Raw genomic sequence first — 20,032 nt, 5'->3', positions numbered from 1 at the left:
CACAGACACACGGACACACACACACACACGGACACACACACACACACACACACACACACACACCTGTTTGGTTGATTGGAAGGAAGGGACAGAGGTGGGCATGAGTGTGTTCTTCGGTGGAGAGTGCCTGACAAGGTGATACAACAGTTACTAAGGCTGATAGAGTTTACCAGCACCACAGTCCTAATAGAGTGAGCAGTCTGTCCTTGGTTTTGGGGTACCATCAAGAAATGCCTCAAGAATTTCTCCCCCATGCCCAGCTTGCTCCTTTTAATGTTAGGGCCTGAATATGCTTCCAAGTCAAGTCTGTAAGCAAAGGCAAGAATTGAGCTAGAGGCCCACGCTCAAAAATATCTAATGAAACTATCAACTTGTTACTATTTGGAGCTTTTCAAGGACCACTGAGTACAGAAGGCACAGTGACAATCCTGGGACGTGTGACAGTGGTCACTGCCAACTAGCCGCAAGCACTTGTCTAGCATACAATGCTCCAGAGGGTGTTCAAAGACTCTCCATGTTAACTCTTCAATCTGCACTAATTCTGTGCTCATTGGTTGCCACATCCTAGGAACATGAAAACCTGGGCACAGAGAAACATGTTAGCTAGTTAAAAATTAGAGAGCCAGTAAGCAGGTGTATTAGTCGGGGTTCCTATTGCTGTGACAAAACACCATGACCAAAAAGCAAGTTGGGGAGGAAAGGGTTAATTTCAACTCATTTCACTTTCATATTACTGTTCATCATCAAAGGAAGTCAGGACAGGGACTCAAACAGGGCAGGGACCTGGAGGCAGGAGCTGATGCTGAGGTCATGGAGAGGTGCTGCTTACTTGGCTTGCTCACCTTAGCTTGCTCAGCTCAGAGATGGCATCACCTGAAATGGGCCAGGCCCTCGCCCATCAACCACAAATTCAGGAAATCCCCTAAAGGCTTGCCTACAGCCTCTTCTTATGGAGGCATTGTCTCAATTCAGCTTCCCTCCTCTCGCAGACCTCCAGCCAGCACAGTAGGGTTGGAAACCAGGCTGTTCAGTCAGGGTTTGTCCATTTGTGCAAACACACACACACACATACACACACACACACACACACACACACACACACAGAGTTTAATTACTGTGGAAAGACTAAGGCAGCCTTTCTGGTTCCTGAGCCAGAAGAGCAAGACAGAAGAGTAGGAGTGCTTTCATCTCAGAAGCTTTTGAATTTTTAAATTTGTTTTATATTTATCATATTTTATGTGTATGACTGTCTTGCCTGCATGAATGTATGTGCACCCTGTGTGTGTGTCTGTGTGTGTTTGTGTGTGTGTGTCTGTGTGTGTGTGTGTGTTACCCATGGAGGTAAAAAGAGGGCATCAGATCTTCTAAACCTGGAGTTAAGTGATGGTTGTGAGCCACCATGTGGATGCTGGAAATCAAGCAGCAAGTATTTTTAACCACTGAGCCATCTCCGCAGCCCCATAAAAGTTATGTAGGCATGTACGTAATTACATATGAAGTACAAAGTACAAAGCAATGGAGTACAGCACTGAAGGAAAAGACTTGGAGTTAAATATTCAAAGGTTTACAACATCATCCTGGGATACAAAATCCCCACTTAACTGTGGTCTGAGTCTCCTTCCTCCAGATCTTAGTCTTAGAGAAATCGCTTCCACACAACCCAAATGAGGTGCAATTTAAACAGTCAATTCAAAATTCTCCTCTCCTCCTCTGACTGGTGACCCTTCCAGATTGGGTCTATGGTATTGAGGCAGCTTGTAGAGGAAGGGTTTGGCCTATAGCCAGGTTGTGCCATTTCCCAGCACTCACCACAGTCGAACAATATCTTTTATTCTTCAGCTTGGATAGTTTATCATCTCATATGTAGGAGCTACATACTCTCACTGGTCTCCGGGTGTGTAATCACTGCTACCTGAGATGGCAACAGCCATCCCTGACTTCTGCCAGGTCTATGGCTCTCAGTATCTCCTCACTTCACCCAAAGCCACAGGTTGTCTCCTGACACTCATCGAGATGCGTAGGAGCATCTTGGACTAAGAAGCCCTATGTTTGTTGCTCTGAGAAACCAACTCCTATCGTCAAGCCCACCTGGGGTTCTAGATTAGTCAGTTTCCCACCTGTGGCAGGGCCCTTCGTGTGGTCAGCTGTAAGGGGGAGGGGCGGTCTGGGTTCCTGCTACCAGAGGGTTGACCCTGTGGCCATCTGGGCCCATGGAAGCAGTGAGTCATGTGAAAACTGGCAAAAGTTTTCTCATGGCAGAATTGGCAAGGCCGTAGGAGTGGCTGGGCAGCTGGTGACGAGGTGTCCAGAGTCAGCAAACACAGGATCCCAGTAGAAGGGATGACCCATAACTCCTTAGCTCCATGCCTATACTCTACCTCTGACTTCTAGGCTACGTTGTCAGAAAGACGCCACAGTGTCCCCAAACCAGCACCGTCCGCTGAGGATCAGCTGTTCATAGCGGGAGCCTGTAGTGGGCATTTCACATTTACACCACACCAATCAACTGATGGCGTCTTCCTCTTTGGCATTATTATTTGTAAATTATAATTATTATTTCGTGAGGGTACAGTGTGTATCTGCGCTATGTGTGATAAGGAGTCAGAGGTATGCTAGATTCCTTGGAGGTGGAGTTATAGGAAGTTGTCAGCTGCCTGAGGTGGGTGCTGGGACTTGAACTCAGGTCCTCTACATGACCAATATGCACTCTTGACCACTCACCCATCTCTCCAGTCCCAGCAACTTACTTTTTAAGGCAGGGTCTCATCATTGAACGCAGAACTCATCACTTCACCTAAGCTGTCTGGCCAGCAAGCCCCCAGCCTCCACCTCTTCCCATCTCCCCAGCACTGGGCTCACACTTTCATACCACCACATCTGCCTTGTATGTTGGGTGCTGGGAAGCAAACTCAGGTCCTCTGGGAGAGCAGGAAGTGCCCTTAACTGCTGAGACATCTCTCCGGCTCCCGGACGTACATAATTCTTAATTTTAAGTTGTGCGTTTGCTTGATTTAAATTGTAAGGAGTGATGATGGTGAACAGTCTACATAGCCAGAGGAGTAAGTTACTCCACCTGTGGAATCCAAGCGCCACTGGAATGTAACAATGCGTTTTACCTGTCGTTTCAGACAAATGTATGACCACTTCACCAACCTGTACCCACAGCTGATCAAGGACCCTTCTATCATGGACAAAGTGCAGAACTTCATGAAGTATGTATAAAAGTTTGCCGTTCCCATTGCCAGGGCGACCCTGCACCTCCTCCCTGGCTAAATTCTGCCTCATTAGGGCCGCCTTTTCTGTAATGCACTGAAACCTGGTTGCTAGCAATTTTGGCTCTTTCCAGTTCAAGGCCGCGTCACCAATAGCTGAAACAGCCGGAAGGCACCAGCAGCGGCAAGCAGGCAAAGTCAGACCCCAGGAGCTTCCCACGTGGGTGTCCCTCACTCTTGTTCCAGGCACCCCTTCTCCTTCTGTGTCATCGTCAGCCTGGCAATTAACCCTAGTCAAGTGTTAGGGAAGAACCTACGTCTCTAACCTGGCTAGTCGGGAGACATATGGGCTCTTACTATGCAGCCCAGAGTGACCTCAAAGTCAAGATCCCCTGCCTCAAACTCCAGAGCACAGAGATGATGACCTGCATACCTAGTTTTTTCTTAATGCTTTCTGGGATATTTCTGTTTTAATTCAGTTTTCTGAAGAACAAAGTTTAAATAGAATTAAATCGTGGCAGCTTCATCTGGGGACACAAAGGTTCCTGTGTGTTCTGCTGAATCACACATCCAACATCCCACTCATGAAAGGCTAAAACCTGCTCCAGCATCAGGCAAAAAGGATGGGGTTGCATTCCCTGAGGTGTGCATTGGGTTGTCTCAAGAACAGAGACACTCTAAACAAACCCGAGATAGTTCAACTTTGTGTGAAAAATGATGTCAAGTCATTAAATCATCCCATTAAAAACAAACAAACAAGAAAACAAACAGCAACAAAACAGAGAACCAAAAGAAGTAAAAGTGAGAGCGCTATTAAAAATAAATCATTTGGGGCTGGAGAGATGGCTCAGAGGTTAAGAGCACTGGCTGTTCTTCCAAAGGTCCTGAGTTCAATTCCCAGCAACCACATAGTGGCTCATGACCATCTATAATGAGATCTGATGCCCCCTTCGGTCCTGCAGGCACACATGCAGGCAGAATACTGTATAAATAAATAAACTTATTTGCTTGTTTGTTTCGGTAGCTTGGAGAAATGGTTCAGCAGTTAAGAGCACTTGCTGCTCTCGTAGAGAACCTGGGTTCTGTTCCCAGCACTCACATGGTGTTTCACGGCATCTGTAATCCCAGTTCCAGGGCATTCCACGCCCTCTTCTGGCCTCCACTGGCACTGCATGCACATGGTGAACAGACAGACATGGAGGCAAAGCACTCATATATATATATTTTTTCCCCCTGAGAATGCTAAAACAGAAATGTTGAGTCAGATGCAAAGCAATGGAATGGAGAGGTTGGGAGAAGAGCAGACTGTATTGAAGTCACCTTGTCCTCGGTGTCCTTCTATGGACAAAAGTAAACTTAATCATCCCATCTTTACTGACCTGATGAAACACTGTGCTTTAAGGAATGTCTAGTGACAGCCTGTGCCTGGCTGTCTCGGGTTAGTAACCCACTCATTGCTCTAGACAGAGGCCCCAAGAAAGCTATGAGAGGGTCAATGTCCTGGGGTAAAATTAGAAAGAGTTTAAAGTTTGTACTGAAATCGCCTGAATGGTGACAGTGTATTCAAATTTATAACTCAATGACACCAGCGTGTTCAGGGATGTGGCCGCTAGACTCCTGCCTTGATTTGGGTTTGAGTGAGCTGCCATTGAGATCTGTGTTCAAGTCCAATTCTCCCCCAGGAAGCAAGATCTGTGGACGCGGAAGAACATCAAGGAACACAGGGAGGACCCGTTCTGGAGGCACACCGGCTACGTTACGGCCCAGCTGGACGGGCTGTACGTTGGAGCGCTGAAAAGGGCTTCAGTAGATAAATTAAAGGTAAGACTTTTAAAAGGTGCCTCAGAATTTGTATGGCCTCTATGGTGAAAAAAAAATTAACTCAAGGTTAGGGCTATAGTTTTCTGGCAGGACACTTATCCAGCATATTCTATCCTTTGCACCATAAACAAAACAAAATTTTCCTCATTTAATTGTCCTTCTTACAGAAATCCATTTAAATCCATTTAAATGGCAAAACAAGCAATCAAAAACATGTCAAATACCAAGGGTACAAGGCCAAGCTGGGGTATTTGATCACTTCCAAGCCAAGTGTCTCAACAAAGGAAAAAAAGAAGCACCCCAAGTTAATAGCATACCAAACCTGGGACATTCCTCACAGACAACACTGACATCTAACCACCCACCACAAGTTTTTGGTACAAAACTTAGTTTGTTTCTGTTTTTCCAGCCTTTTCTATAAACGGCTCTGCTGAGATTTAAGGGGCCAGTTACAGATTTACAGGCTTTTTAGCTCAGTGAACAAGAGTTTTAGTGTTTTGGGTTATCTTCTCATTAAGACAAAAATGTCTTGGTGTATAAGTTCTGATTGCCACACCTGGTGACAGTCCTTTAAGCACCCACGTGTGTAAAAATATATGCATTCCTTCTAGAAGGGAACAGGCTGAGGTGCCTCAGACACCAGTTGACATAGTTCAGAAAGTCAAGGCTACTGTTATCTTAGTGTAGTGTGAGTGTGAGTGTGTGTGTGTGAGTGTGTGAGTGTATGTGAGTGTGTTTGAGTGTGAGTGTATGCGTGTGAGTGTGTGTGAGTGTGTATGTAAGTTTGTGAGTGTGTGTGTGAGTGAGTGTGTGTGTAAGTTTGTGAGTGTGTGTGAGTGAATGTGTGTGTGTGTGAGTATGTGTGAGTGTGTGTGTGTAGATGTATACATGTATACATAGAACAAAATATTTGAGAAAAGGATCACCACAATGTTCATAATTCTTAATCACAGACAGGAGCTCACCCTTGCTCATAAATTAGAAATACAGCTGCAAAGCTGGGCATGGAGGCACACGCCTGAAGCTCAAGCCACTGGGGTGTGGGGGTACGGGAATCAGGAGTTCAAGGCGATGGTGCTGGCTAGTTTGAACTGTCAACACAACTTCAAATCATCAAGGAAGAGAACTCTGAGGGGTTGTCTAGAGCAGGTCAGCCTACCAGCCTGCCTTGGGGGAGAGCGGGGCTCTCCTGATTGTTAGTTGAGTTGGAAAACCCCGCCCTGAAGGTGGGTGGCGCCACTTGATGGGCTGTGCCCTGACTGTAAGACTAGAGAGTGGTACCAGAGAAGCAAGTCCACAAGCGAGGATGCCCTCACTCTCTTAGCTCCCAGCTGAGGATGAACTTTGACCTCACTGAAATGATGGACTGTATGTGCCCTGGACTTGTAAGCCGCGGAAACTCATTCCTTTCCCAGAGTAGCTTCTTCTCCAGATATTTTAATCACATCAGTAGAAATGCAACTAGAACAGCCATCTTCAACTGCATCATCAATTTAAAGCTAGACTGGACTCCATGAGAGACACTCTATGAGCTGTCTAGTTTTAAGTCAACTTGACACAGGCTACAGTAATTTAAAAAGTGGGAACCTTAATTGAGAAAATGTCTCCATAAGATCAGGCTGTGGGCAAGCCTGTAGGGCATTTTCTTAATTAGTGCTTGATGGGGGAGGTCCCAGGCCATTGTGGGTGGGGCCATCCCTGGGCTGGTGGTCCTGGGCTCTATAAGAGAGCTGGCTGAGCAAGCCATGTGGAGCAGGCCAGTAAGCTGCACCCTCCATGGCCTCTGCATCGGCTCCTGCCTCCAGGTTCCTGGCCTGTTTGAATTCCTGTCCTGACTTCCTCTAATAATGGAACAGTAATATGGAAATGTAAGCTTTTCGGTCATGGTGTTTCATTACAGTAATAGAAACCCTAACTAGGTCACTACACAAGAAAGAGAGAGAGAGAGAAAGAAAACAGAAGGGGGAAGAGAAGGAGGGAAGGAAGGAAGAAGGGAAGGAAGGAGAGGAGGGAGGTAAATTAAAACCATCTTGATAGTTTCTCCTCAGTCTGGTGTTGACAGGATGTGGGAAAAAAGGGCCCTGCCCTAAAATACTGATTGGAATTTGTGTGCTTTGTATAAAAACCACGTGCCCACATGCCCTCTGACCCAGAAATTCCCCTTCTAGTGTTATTACAAAGATACACTGAGCAAATATACAATGAGGGAAGTGTGCAAAGCTGCTCGTTTGCAGGTCACGCATCCTAGCACAAGACTGAGAGTATCCATACGCAGAAGTGGCCGTGATAAAGCCAGTGGCCCTGATAAAGCCAGGTTCTGTCTTGGAACTGCCTTGGGGATTTTTACTATGTATGAACAAAAGTAGGGTGAAGAACACAGCGTTTCTCACATGCCGCCTTCAGACTGAGGAGGATAAAGATGGGTGGGGGCAGAGATCGATGGTAGACTCTTCTGATTGAGAATAAACAAATCTAGTGAGGTGGTTAAGGGGTAAAGTCTCTTGTTGCCAAGCCTGATTATTGTTTTAATTATCAATATTATTAGTATTACTGACTAGCAATCAATCAAGATACAGACTTTTGTTATATTTTAAAATACCTTAGTTAACCTGGGGCAAGGCAGACATTAATCCCCTAAACGACTTCCTATAGTGGGGCAGGTATCACATACCTGCGCCAATCTCATGCCCTCTGCTTCTGATAAGTTCTATCAAGCTACCTCCCATCCATAATCTCAAATACTTGCTAATGTTCTTTATCTGGACCGAATCTCCATCCATGCCTGTTCTCTTTCATCTAACCCATGGCAGCCTTCCTCTCCTCCTGGGACCCTCGGGTCTTCCTCTTTTTCTTCCTAGGTTGCCTCTCTCTCCCCTAAGCCAGGGAATCTTAGCCACACCTCTATCTCCTTTGTCCTGCCCCAGTGGGATGGGGATGGCTTTTTATTAATTAAAAGGTGGGTCACAGAGACAGAAAGCAGTAATTAGCATCAAAATACATCAGACCATCCCCCAACACCTGATGATCTGGGTTCAATCACTATGTGGCCGAGCGTGGACACACACACACACACACACACACACACACACAAACACACACACCCACACACACACACACACACACCTTCCACCCCCAACACACAAAAATATATAATATTAATTTAAACATGGCTCAGCAGTTAAGAGATGGCTGCTCCCAGCATCCACATCTGTAACTCCAGCGCCCTCTTCTGGCCTCCTTGGATACTGCATGCATACAGCGCACAACCATACATCTATACACATAAAGTAAAAATAAATCAATGTTTACACATAAAGTAAAAATAAATCAATCACCTTTAAAATAAAAAATCAAAGACTAAAACAAAAAAAAATGCCCATAAAAGAGGGAAAGAGAGAAGGTAGGAGCTGGGACCTCATTTCCTTGAGTAGAACTTACTTGGTAGGTTGGACTTCAGAACCACGCTGGTTCTGATTACAAAGCACAATTTAGAAGCAAATAAAAGCAATCTTTTTTTTAATGGGAAAAATGAAGTAAATATATCTAACCTTTAATTTTTTGTTTTGTTTTGTTTTACTTTTCGAGATCATAGTAAAATTACATCATCTCCCCCTTCCCTTTCCTCTCCCCAAACCCTCCCATACATCCCTCCTTGATCTCTTTGAAATTCATGACCTGTTTTCATTAGCTGTTATTACATACATATGTGTGTATGTCCATATGTGTGTATGTCCAATATATATATATATATATATATATATATATATATATATATATATATTCCTAAATACACAAGTGCAGCCGGCTCGATCTGTATATGCTACTTGTTTATATGTTTCAGGGCTGACCATTGGGAATTGGATAACCAACTGGTGGGTCTTCCCTGGGTAGGCTATTCCTCCCATTCCCAGCATCCCTTAGTTGCCTGTACTTCTTTAGTAGGGATTCAGGCCCATAGCATCTCCCCATCTCCTCGGGCCTTCTGTCCCTGTCGTCCTTGTTCAGCTTATGGCAAGGGAGCCACATTGGAGAGGCTTCATGGATGTGGCCTCTGGCATTCCTGAGAGGCACGAAGTCACAGGTTTTCTGGCTCTGGTGATCTTTACACCCACTTCTCCCACTTCTCCCACAGTGTTCCCTGAGCCTCAGGTGCAGGGATGTTTTGTAAATGTGTCCTCTGGGGCTGGGCTCCACACTCTGCGTTTTTCCATTAGCTGTGGTTTTCTGTAGAGGTCTCTGTCTGTTGAAAAGAGGCATTTCCTTGGTGATGTTGAGTGAGGACTGCACTGACCTGTGGGTATAAGGACACATATCTAAACTTGCAGCAACAAGAAACTACCATGGTTCATTCCTATAACCTGTGCACCTGGGGGTGCTGAGGCAGGAATTCTGTGAGTTCTTCACCAGCCTGGCCACCTAGGAGAATGATGTCTCAAGAGACAACAAAAGAAAGAGGCTGGGGAGGAGGCTCATCTCTTTAAAGTGCTTCCTGCTTTTCCAGAGAACCCGGGTTTGGCTCCAGGAACCAAGCTCGGGCTCCTCACAAGTGCCTGTAACTCCAGCTGCAGGTGATCCAAAGGCTCTGGCCTCCTCAGGCACCTGCCCTTATATGCACATGCCCACACATGTACACACAATTAAAAGCAGTAAAAATAATTTCTTGTTTTAAAAAGAGAATAGACATGGGGAAAAAAATAAAGCTGACATGGTGGTTTGAATGAGAAAAGCCACTATAGGCTCGTATATTTGAATGTCACCGGTTGCTGGAACTGTTTGGAAGGATCGGGAGGTGTGGCTTTGCTGAGGAAGTGTGTCGCTGATAATGGGATTTGTGGTTTCAAAAGCTCATGCCATTCCCAGTTAGCTCTCTGTGCCTTGTACTTCTGAATGTAAGCTCTCAGCTACTGCTTCAGCACCATGCCCTCCCGCCTGCTGCCGGTGCTCCTTGGTATGATAACAATGGAGTCATCCTCTAGAACTAACTATGAGGCCCAGTAAACTCTTTTATAAGTCACCTTGGTCCTGGTGTCTCTTCACAGCAGTAGATAAGTAACCAAGGTAGCTTATGAATGTTTTACAAAAAAAAAAAAAAAAAAAAAAAAAGACCCCATGGACTGAGGAGACAGCTCAGTGGATGAAGTGCTGTGTTATCCCGAGGCAACCGTGGGCTAAAACCCCAGCACTAGGAGGTGGCCGTTCTTATCCGGAGAGCAGACAGTAGCCATCCTACTGAACAGCGCAGAGCATTGTCACCTCTACATAAGAATCACCCTAGCCGAAAGAGATGACTGCCTCTCCTGAGGAGTTCCTGCAGAGGAACACCAACAGAAGCTCTGATGTCTTCATCGAGGAATTTTTAACTTCCAGCATCTGTGCTAACTTTGCCTCTCAACTGCCAAGCCAGAAAATGAGTTTGTGGATTCCAATGGCACGAACTTACACCTGTCACGATGTCACACTGGACACCCTCCACATAACAGTAATTTAACAGAGCATTAACAATAGAAAAAGTAAAAAAAAAAAAAAAAAAAAAAAAAAAGGCATGTGTCATAAATCAGTGCTCAGTGCTGCTGTGTGTCCTTTCACAGCCCATGACAATGTTCCAGATGCAGTTCCTGAACTCTGTAGGTGACCTGCTGGACCTCATCCCGTCCCTGTCTCCCCCAAAAGGCAACAGCATGAAGGTGCTCAAGCGCTGGGACATGGGCCACTGCTCCGCTCTTATTAAGGTAAGCTCTGCCGGCCCTGTCCTCTCCCACCCACACAGACTGACTTTTTCTGCATGCCCATCACCCACGTCTAGCAGACCTCTCGTCATCTGTGTCTAGATGTAAGCCAGTGCATGGATCTTCTGTGGCGGAAGTTAGGGGCTGGCTGGAACCCGGATGGAGAGGATTAGAACTAGTACCATCTTCTTCCACAGTTCTGCCTTATGCTGTACACATGGGCCATTCCCACCTTCCAGGTTCTTCTATCCTACACGTCAGAAGGGCAGTCTGTATTGCTTACATTAAAGGTTAATGTCGCACTCCTTGGCCGTATTTCACAACGAGAAAGAAAGCACTAACAGCGGAGGAGAGGGTGGGCACGGTGGCGCACAACTTTAATCCCAGCACTCTGGAGGCAGAGGCAGGTGGATTGCTGTGAGTTCAAGGCCAGCCTGGTCTACAAAGTGAGTCCAGGACAGCCAAGGCTACACAGAGAAACCCTGTCTCAGAAAAACCAAAAAAACAAACACACACACACACACACACACACACACACAACAGCGGAGGAGAGCACTCAGCAGGTAAAAGGTGCTTGCTGCCAAGCCTGATGACCCGAGTTCAATCCCTGAGACCCACATGGTGGAAAGAGATGACTGACTTATACAAATTGTCCTCTGACCTCCGCATGTATATACCATAGCACACTCACACCCATGGGAATACACACACACACACACACACACACACACACACACACACACACACGAATTTACTTTTAAGAAAAGAGTACCATAAATTTACCTAAGTTGGCACACTCGCTCAATGCCTCCTACATGTAATGTGTACATGGTTACCATACGTCTGCGTTATTAACCCTGAATCTGACTACAGGTCCTTCCTGGGTTTGAGAACATCTATTTTGCCCACTCGAGCTGGTACACATATGCAGCAATGCTCAGGATCTATAAACACTGGGACTTCAACATCAAGGACAAATACACCACCAGCAGCAGGCTCTCTTTCAGCAGTTACCCAGGTAAGTAATTTAACAGAAAGAGCTGAGTACTTTTTCAAAATGAAACTTTGGTGACTTGAAAGTTAACTGGAAGGAGAGACTAAATGTCCACAGCTGGGGTACAGTCTGACTTTTTAGAATGTTGTCTGAAGAGATAAAGTTGTCTTATTTAATAAGATGATGAAAGAAGTTTTACAGAGCTGCCAAGCAGAAAGTGCTTTTTGTAAATGTAGATGGATGTGTCTGAGTTTTATCTCAAATGCCAGTGGAACACTCAAGTCTGTTTCCCAGGCTGTGTGGTGCTGGCAGATGAACTCGGCAGGCCCTGCTCTCAGTGTCTCCATCTCTCTCCCTCACAGCAGTGTGGCCAGTACATCGCCCCTAGCTGACCTCTAGTGACCTTTTAGTACACAGTACTTTTGCTAACAGATGATTGAGTGTGTGGAGCTTTAGCCCTTGAGCAGCAGTCAGGAGAGCCAGGAATTAGAAAATTCCTGTACCACTGGACATGATAGGTTCTGTCTTAGTTACTTTTCCTGCTGCTGCAATAAAGTACCCTGACAGTAGCACCTTGAGGGAGAAAGAGACTCTGTTGCATCACAGTTAAGGGTGTAGGCAATCCATCACGGAAATCCTCGAGGCAAGCGCTTGACGCAGTTGGTCATGTATGTCCACAGCCAGGAAGTAGAGGAATGGATTCTCTCATTCAGCTCTTTCTTCTGTTTGGCCAGTCCATGACCCAAGACCAGGGAGTGGGGGTCATCGGCTTTTAGGATGGGTCTCCTAATCGCGTTAACTTTCACAGGCTTAACCAGAGGCTAATCTACTCCAGACTATGCCTTGCAGGCATGCCCAGGGGCTTGTATTCTGGGAGACTGAAGATCCTATTCAAGTTGATGAGCAATATTAGCCGTGACATCTGGAAAAGCTTAGTAAGCATCAGGAACGGGAAGAGAGGTTGACGCTTGAGATGGCAGCGGATTGTGGCTGGAATTAAAACAGTAGAGACGTGTGGGAGGTCTCAGAGAGGAGGGCTTGCCAAAGCCAGTGCCGCAAGGAGACGTGTGGGCATTGTCAGTGAAAGGGTAGTGATAACAAAACAGAGAGGTGCACAGCTGTGGTGAACATTAGGCATGTTGAGAGGGACAGCTGCGCAGCCCCCACTGACTGATGGGGGCAAGAATGCAGAGCAAGTTCTTTCCAGAGCCCCAACGTCTTGAGAATAAAATACCAATTTAAGGCTGGGCACAGTGGGCTTTATTCCCACCACTGGGGAGACAGAGGCAGGTAGGTCTTTGTGATTTTGAGGTCAACACAGCCCTAGAAAGTTCCATGCCAGCTAGGACTGCATAGTGTGGAACCCTGTATCAAATGAGTGGTGGGGGAGGGGAGATAGACAGAGAAAGGAGAAGGAAGGAAGGAAGGAAGGAAGGAAGAAAGAAAGAAAGGAAAGAAGGAAGGAAGGAAGGAAGGAAGGCAGGCACATACAGGGCTAATGAGACCACTCAGTTGGTAAAGAAAGACTGGTGCCAAGCCTCATGACCTGAGTTTGTCTCCCAGGACCCTCATTAACTTCTGCAAATTGTCCTATGACCTCCACATGTGCACTGTATGTTATATACTCTCACATGCAACAAATAAATAAAAATGCAAGTTTAAAATGTTTTTTTAATACACAAGTCAATATAGATAATACTGAGACCCTTATAGAAACCTCAGAGACAAGCCGGGCGGTGGTGGCGCATGCCTTTAATCCCAGCACTTAGGAGGCAGAGGCAGGTGGATCGCTGTGAGTTCAAGGCCACCCTGGTCTACAAAGTGAGTCCAGGATAGCCAAGGCTACACAGAGAAACCCTGTCTCGAAAAACCAAAAAAAAAAAAAAAAAAAAAAAAAGAAAGAAAGAAACCTCAGGGACAACAACAGGCTTTGGAGACAGCATCTTGCTGTGTGGCCAGCCTGGCGTCCACACCCCTGCCCTGCCTCCCCAGCTCTGCCATTCTGCCTTCTGCCACCACACCCAGAACAACAGGCATTTCCATCCTCCAGGTATTTTTCCAGGCGCCCACAGAACAATGTGACTCAGGTTTCCTCTAATTGGCCAGCCGCTTTCTCAATAGGAGCTGGAAGACTGAACTAGAAACTGGTTGACATGGCCAACTGGTTGATTAAGAGACCAGCTATGTTGGATTTATAGAGTAGATGTTGAATCTGGCTTTGACATGAAGCCAGTTACCATGGGGACTGGTTTTCTTCTCCTTGCCATGGTGATTGGGGGGAATAGGAGGATGTTAGTTTGGGTTGAAGGGCAGGGTCTTGTGAAGAGCTCTTCACAGCCTGAGTGAGGGTATTAAGAACCTCTCAGTCAAGATGTCCGTGCAGCTTGTCACACTTGAAATGTACTAGCAGTAGATCTTACATGTTCCTGTCATACCTGCACATGAAAAGGTGGCCATGGAGCTGATTAGTTGGGCAAATATCCATGTATAATATATAGAGATTACTTAGTGGCTAGAGCACTTACTGCTCTTACTGAGGACCCAGGTTCAATTCCCAGCACCTACAGTGAGTGACCTATAGCCACTTATCACTTTCGCTGTAGGGATAAAATGCTCTCTGGCCTCTGCAACACACATTCACGAAGGCACACACATACACAAAATTTAAAATAAATGCTTCTAAAGCACGTACAGCCAGGCGCAGTGGTGCACGCCTGTAATCCCAGCACTTGGGGGAGGCAGAGGTAGGTGCATCTCTGTGAGTTCAAGGCCAACCTGGTCTACAAAGTGAGTCCAGGTCAGCCAAGGCTACATGGAAAAACCCTGTCTTGAAAAACTAAAACAAAAGCATGTACCGCCTTGAATATATACAAGCTTTATTTGTCAATTATTCCATAGTAAAACTAGAAGAAAATATGGAAATGAGTTAATTTAGGGCATAAGAAAGTAAGAGGATAGTTCAAATATTTATGTTAAAATTAAACAAAAGCAATATAAAAAAATTTAAATTCCTGAATCAGAACATACACATCAAGTCAAAATCAACATTTACTGGAAATGACAATGACATGGATGGTCTAGCCTTCTCCAGCTGAATCTGACAGGGATGGTCTAGCCTCCTCCAGCGGCAGACTCAGATGTGTTGGAGATCTCGTGTGTTCCTTGTCCCCATTTCACAATATGTTAAGTTTCTGACCTGGGTGTTTGAGGTGACTATTGAGATGACTGTCATGGGGCTAGATACGGTACCTCAAGTTCATAATCTCAGCACTTGGGAAGCTGAGGCAAGAGGACTGCTATGAGTTCAAGGCCAGCCTGGGCTGCTTAGTGGGACTCAAGATGGGGAGGAAGTGGGGAGAAGAAAAAGGAACAGAAGGGAAGGGAAAGGAAGGAGGAGGAGAAGGAGGATCACTATGGGACATACCAGAGATTCTGCCATGCTGTGCTTCCCTGGAGTCCTAGTGAAGCAAGGCAGGGGGATCACAAGTTCGAGGCCACCCTGTATTCACAGCAAAGCCCTGTCTCAAACAACTATCAATAAGTCTCTAGGCTTGAGCAGCTGTTGAACAATGCTCAGCATTCCTGCCCTACTGCTTTAAGGTTAGCAAGCTTGTTTTTTCAACAACAACAAAACAGGACTGGCATGACGTCACTTCGTAAAGGGACACACATTAGAGAGTGTGTTTAGTCATCGCCATTTTCCTACTAAATTGTTGCGCTTGGCAAGAGATTTATGACAAGGAGCTGGAGAGCTGGCTCAGCAGTTCACACGTGCTGCTCCTGCAGAGGACCTGGGTTCAAATCCTAGCACCCACATGGTGGCTCACAGTATCTGTAATCCCAGTCCCAATTGGCTCAATGTCCTCTTCTGGCCCTGTGGGTACTAGGCTCACGCATGGTGCATATGTACACAGAATAATAAAATAAGTCTAAAAAGACTATTATGGAGAGCAAGAAAGGCACAATGCTTAATAGCACAAAATGTATACTCTGTTGAGAAATAGATGAAGTTAAGATTAAAAACCAGTGACAGGGACGAGCAGTTGGCTTAGCAGGCAAAGGGACTTGCTACTAAGCCTAATGGCCTGAGCTCCAACCTCAGGACCCACAGGGTGGAAAATAAAGTAAATCTTGTTTTAATTTTAATTTTCTGTGTATGGGCGTTTTGCCTGTATATATATCTGTATACCATAAATGTGCCTGGTGCCCATGGAGCCCAGAAGAGGGTTCCAGATACCCTAGAACTGGATGATGGATGGTTGGGAGCTGTCCTATGCATGTTAGGAATTGAACCAGTGTCCTCTACAAAAGCAGTCAGTGGTCTTAATCACTGATCCATCTCTCCATCCCCCTGAATATTTTAAAGTAGAAGTACAAAGGACCCCCTAAGCTAGCCATGCATTTGGGGAGAAGGCAGGAAGACAGTGCTGCATGAGGAACGGACATTACACGGGTGAGAGAGCATGGAGAGAAGGTAAGGAAGGCGGGAGGCCACTGCAGGACCATGGAGATGACGTGTGGGAGTGACATTCACAGAGCTCAGGTTAGTGCTGAGGTCAGCAGTACCTGGCCGGCACACTTCGCTATACCCTCAGCTTTCTCAGGACACTGCACGGTAACCTGTACAGGCCATCATAACAAATTAATGAGGTAGCTGATAATTAATGGAATTATCTCTTCAAGTGTTAGTACTTTAAAAAGATTAAATCTGAAGCTGGGTGTAGTGGTGTTTACCTAGACTCTCAGTCCTGGGGAGGTGGAAGCAACAGGCTTCGGAGTGCCAGACAGCTCAGGCTACCTTAGGCCTTATCACAAAACCAAACAGCAGAGCAAGACCAACCAGGTCACTAGACTGAATTTGTAGCAATTGACCTTCTCCTTGACTTGCTCATATGTGTTCATCTAAATATCTGGGTGATGTTTTGTAGCTCTACACACAGCATTAGTTTTCTATCAGGATAATGAAATACCTGGTCAGGCATAGTGACACATACCTTTCAGTCTAACACTCAAGAGGCAGAAATTGGCAGATCCGTGAGTACCAGGCCAGCCAAGGATACATCGAAAGATTCTTTCTCTTAAAAAGAAATTATTAGAGATAGATAAATAGATAATACATACATACATACATACATGATAGACAAACAAATGGGAAAAATGAAACATCTGATAGTCTATTTATGAATAATAATAAGCAGTTGACTTAGCATGCAGAGTTGGGAATTGAGCTATAGTGTTGGCAAGAGCTTAGTGCTGAGCTACATTACATGATGGCACAAAGCCAGAGCATTGTCAAAGCCCTTGTGTTTCAATCCAGGAACAGGGAGGTGGGCAGGACAGCCCTTGGTCCTTCTCAAGAATGGTCAAGGAGACCATGAGAAGCATTGGTCAGCTTGGCCTCAGTGACAAGGCTCTCCTGCAAGGTCTCACCTCCCAAGAATGCTACTGTCCCTCAGTAAAAACAGTAGACTTCAATCTTAATAGACCCTTGAGGGAGAGACCCTGGACCATATTAAAACTTGGGCATATAATTTTAATTAAATGTATTCTTAAATAGGTCTTAATGCTAGTTTAATACATAAAAATGAACTTTTTAATTCTCTTTTCCAATTGTGCATCATAAGTTTATGTGTGTGTGTTAGTTAGTCATTGATACATAACGAAGATACGAGACATTTAACAACTCATGGATTTTGTGGACCAGCAACTCAGACACAGGGACTGGGGCCCTGGAGGGCTGAAAGTGCAGATGGCTTAACTGAAGCTTAGGTACTCCCAAGGGCACTCACGAGGCTGGTAGGGTGGCCAACACTCCTGTCTCTCCACTCCAGGCTCTCCTCAAGAGTGACTAAGTGTCTCCATGATGGGGTGCTTGGTTTCTGCTAAATCAAGTGACACAGAAGACAAAGCTAGTCTGCCTATTGTGAACTGACTCAGGGGTCACGTATGGCCACTCTGCCACATTCTATTTATTAAAAGTGAGGGATTGTGACCAGCTTACATACACTAAAGGCAAAAAAATTAAGACCTAACTCTTGAAGCAAAAAGTGTCAAAGTATCTGTGGAAAATTCGAGGCCAGCATTGTACCCTGAGTTTGGGTGGCTGAGGTGAGGGTTGTGAGTTTGAGGCTAGCCTGGGGTACATAGTGAAGAAGTCTCAAAAACAAAAGCAAACAAAACACTATGTAGACAGTGATTTATTTATTTTATTGTCTTCTTTGTGGCTGGATTTCATTATGTAGCTCTGGCCTGACACTTGCTATGTAGACCAGGTTGGCCTCCAACAGAGAGATGTGCCCCTGCCTTCAACTCCAGGGTGCTCCACCTAGCCTCTGATGACATTTGTCGTTGTTACTTCCTTCCCAAGACCTTTCTATACTTATTTGTTGTATGTGTAGGTGTTATCATGCTTCATGCATGTGTGGAGAACAACTAAAGGGAATCAGGCTCTCTCTCTGTCACATGAGTCTGGGGATAGAACTCAGGTCTTCAGATTTGGTGAGAAGAACCTTCACCTACCTAAACAGCTTAGTCCCATGAATTTTCTTCTCCCCAGCCCAAGACTTCTCTCAACTATGCCTTGTAGTAGGCTTTCTAGATTCCTTGGATTTTTTTTTTTTTTTCTATACACTAGAGACCATCATCTCCGAATGAAACTCCTTCCTTCCCTTGTGCACCTTTGATGGCCTCTTCTTTCCTGTGGTTGTCTGGAGAAGATCTTAGCGGTGCTGTAGACTTAGCTAGATAAAAACTCTCACCTGCTTCCTCCTGTCAGGGACTGGAGACTCAGGTTCCAGCTGCAGGTTTCATGTAGGCTATGGGCTGTCTGTCCTGTGTTTGTGGTGGTAACTAGCGTCGTTTCTCTTACTGTGCTGAGTGATTCTATTCAATGAATTTTTTGTTTTTATTTTGCCAAATCCTTTCCCAGCCCCTACTGAGAGGAGCATATGAAGTTTCTTTCTTATTAACATGATGATTGATTTATGTCTATTAATTTTCAGACATTAAGTCAGTTTAACATTCCTAATCATGACCCATTATTCAATTTATTTTTCAATTCAAATAACCAGTACTTTGCTTCATCTTTTTCTTTCTTTCTTTGTTCTTTTCTTTTCTTTTCTTTTCTTTTTTTTTTTCAAGACAGGGTTTTTCTGTGTAGCTTTGGCTATCCTGGACTTGCTTTGTAGACCAGGCTAACCTTGAACTCACAGAGATCCACCTGCTTCTGCCTCCCTGAGTGCTGGGATTAGAGGCGTACATCACCACGCCTGGCTCAGAACTTTTGTTTTCTATATCCAAGAGATTAGAGATATTAGTGTGTTTTCCTTTTGAGGTAACAGTGTTAGCACCAGGGTAAGTACATCCATATGTCCTGAACAGAGAATTAGCTCTTCCTCTTATATCTAGTGGAGGGAGCGTCTCTCCCTTAAGAGTTTAATAGGATCCACCGGTGTAGTCACTAAGGCATGGAATTCTCCTGGAACTTTCTTAGGAATTTAATTTCTTTTACTGATATAAGATCCAGTTGTCTAACTCTTGAGCTTGTATCTTGTAAGGTTTTTTTTTTTTTTTTTTTTTTTTTTCCTGTTTCCTCTAAGGTTTTTTGACAGGAAGTTGTTTATGGGGTATCCCCTGACATTCGGTTGTCTGTAGGATCTGTGGTGGTGCTCCCAGTCCTCCTCCTCGTCACTATGCTGCTTTGTACTGATCTCATGCATTCTTTTTGTTCTTGTTTTGGTTTTGGTTTTTTGTTTTGTTTTGTTTTTTTCGAGACAGGGTTTCTCTGTGTAGCCTTGACAGTCCTGGGCTCGCTTTGTAGACCAGGCTGGCTTTGAACTCACAATGATCCACCTGCCTCTGTCTCCCAAATGCTGGGATTAAAGGCGTGCGCCACCACCGCCAGCTGGTATTTTTTTTTTTTCCAAGAGCCAAATCTGAGTTTCATTAATTTGCTTCCCATTCATTGTCAATTTTCTTCTTTATTGTTTTCACTTTATCATCATTTTCTTTGTTTGTTTGTTTGTTTCTTCCTTTCCTTTTTACAAATTTAGATAACTGATTTTGACCTATCAAGAGCATTTAAACTACACACTATCAACAGCGTCTTTCATAGTAGTGTTTGGTTCTATTTACAGTTAAGATAATATATATTTGGACTTAAGCCTGTTATCTTGATACTTGGTTTCTTTATTCCATCTGTCTTGTTTCTCTGTCCCTTTTTTCCTAGCTCAGAGGTTGAGAGTAGTGGATGCTCTTGCAGAGGGTCTAGGCTTGGTTGC

At 45.0% G+C, this 20,032-nt stretch overlaps 1 protein-coding gene across 1 annotated transcript in view; it reads left to right on the top strand.

Moving 5' to 3' along the window:
- Plbd1 (phospholipase B domain containing 1) overlaps positions 1 to 20,032 on the top strand; it is a 51,232-nt gene that overhangs the window by 16,518 nt on the left and 14,682 nt on the right. Inside the window, exons 3-6 of the mRNA XM_051155506.1 lie at positions 3,129 to 3,212; positions 4,895 to 5,033; positions 10,622 to 10,762; positions 11,633 to 11,777. Coding sequence (XP_051011463.1) covers positions 3,129 to 3,212; positions 4,895 to 5,033; positions 10,622 to 10,762; positions 11,633 to 11,777 — 509 coding nt within the window. The remainder of the gene's footprint in view (positions 1 to 3,128; positions 3,213 to 4,894; positions 5,034 to 10,621; positions 10,763 to 11,632; positions 11,778 to 20,032) is intronic.

The sequence above is a fragment of the Acomys russatus genome, chromosome 13, assembly GCF_903995435.1.
Source record: "Acomys russatus chromosome 13, mAcoRus1.1, whole genome shotgun sequence".
NCBI lineage: Eukaryota > Metazoa > Chordata > Mammalia > Rodentia > Muridae > Acomys > Acomys russatus.
The sequence above is the reverse complement of the archived record's forward strand: the minus strand, read 5'-3'. Positions and strand labels throughout refer to the sequence as shown.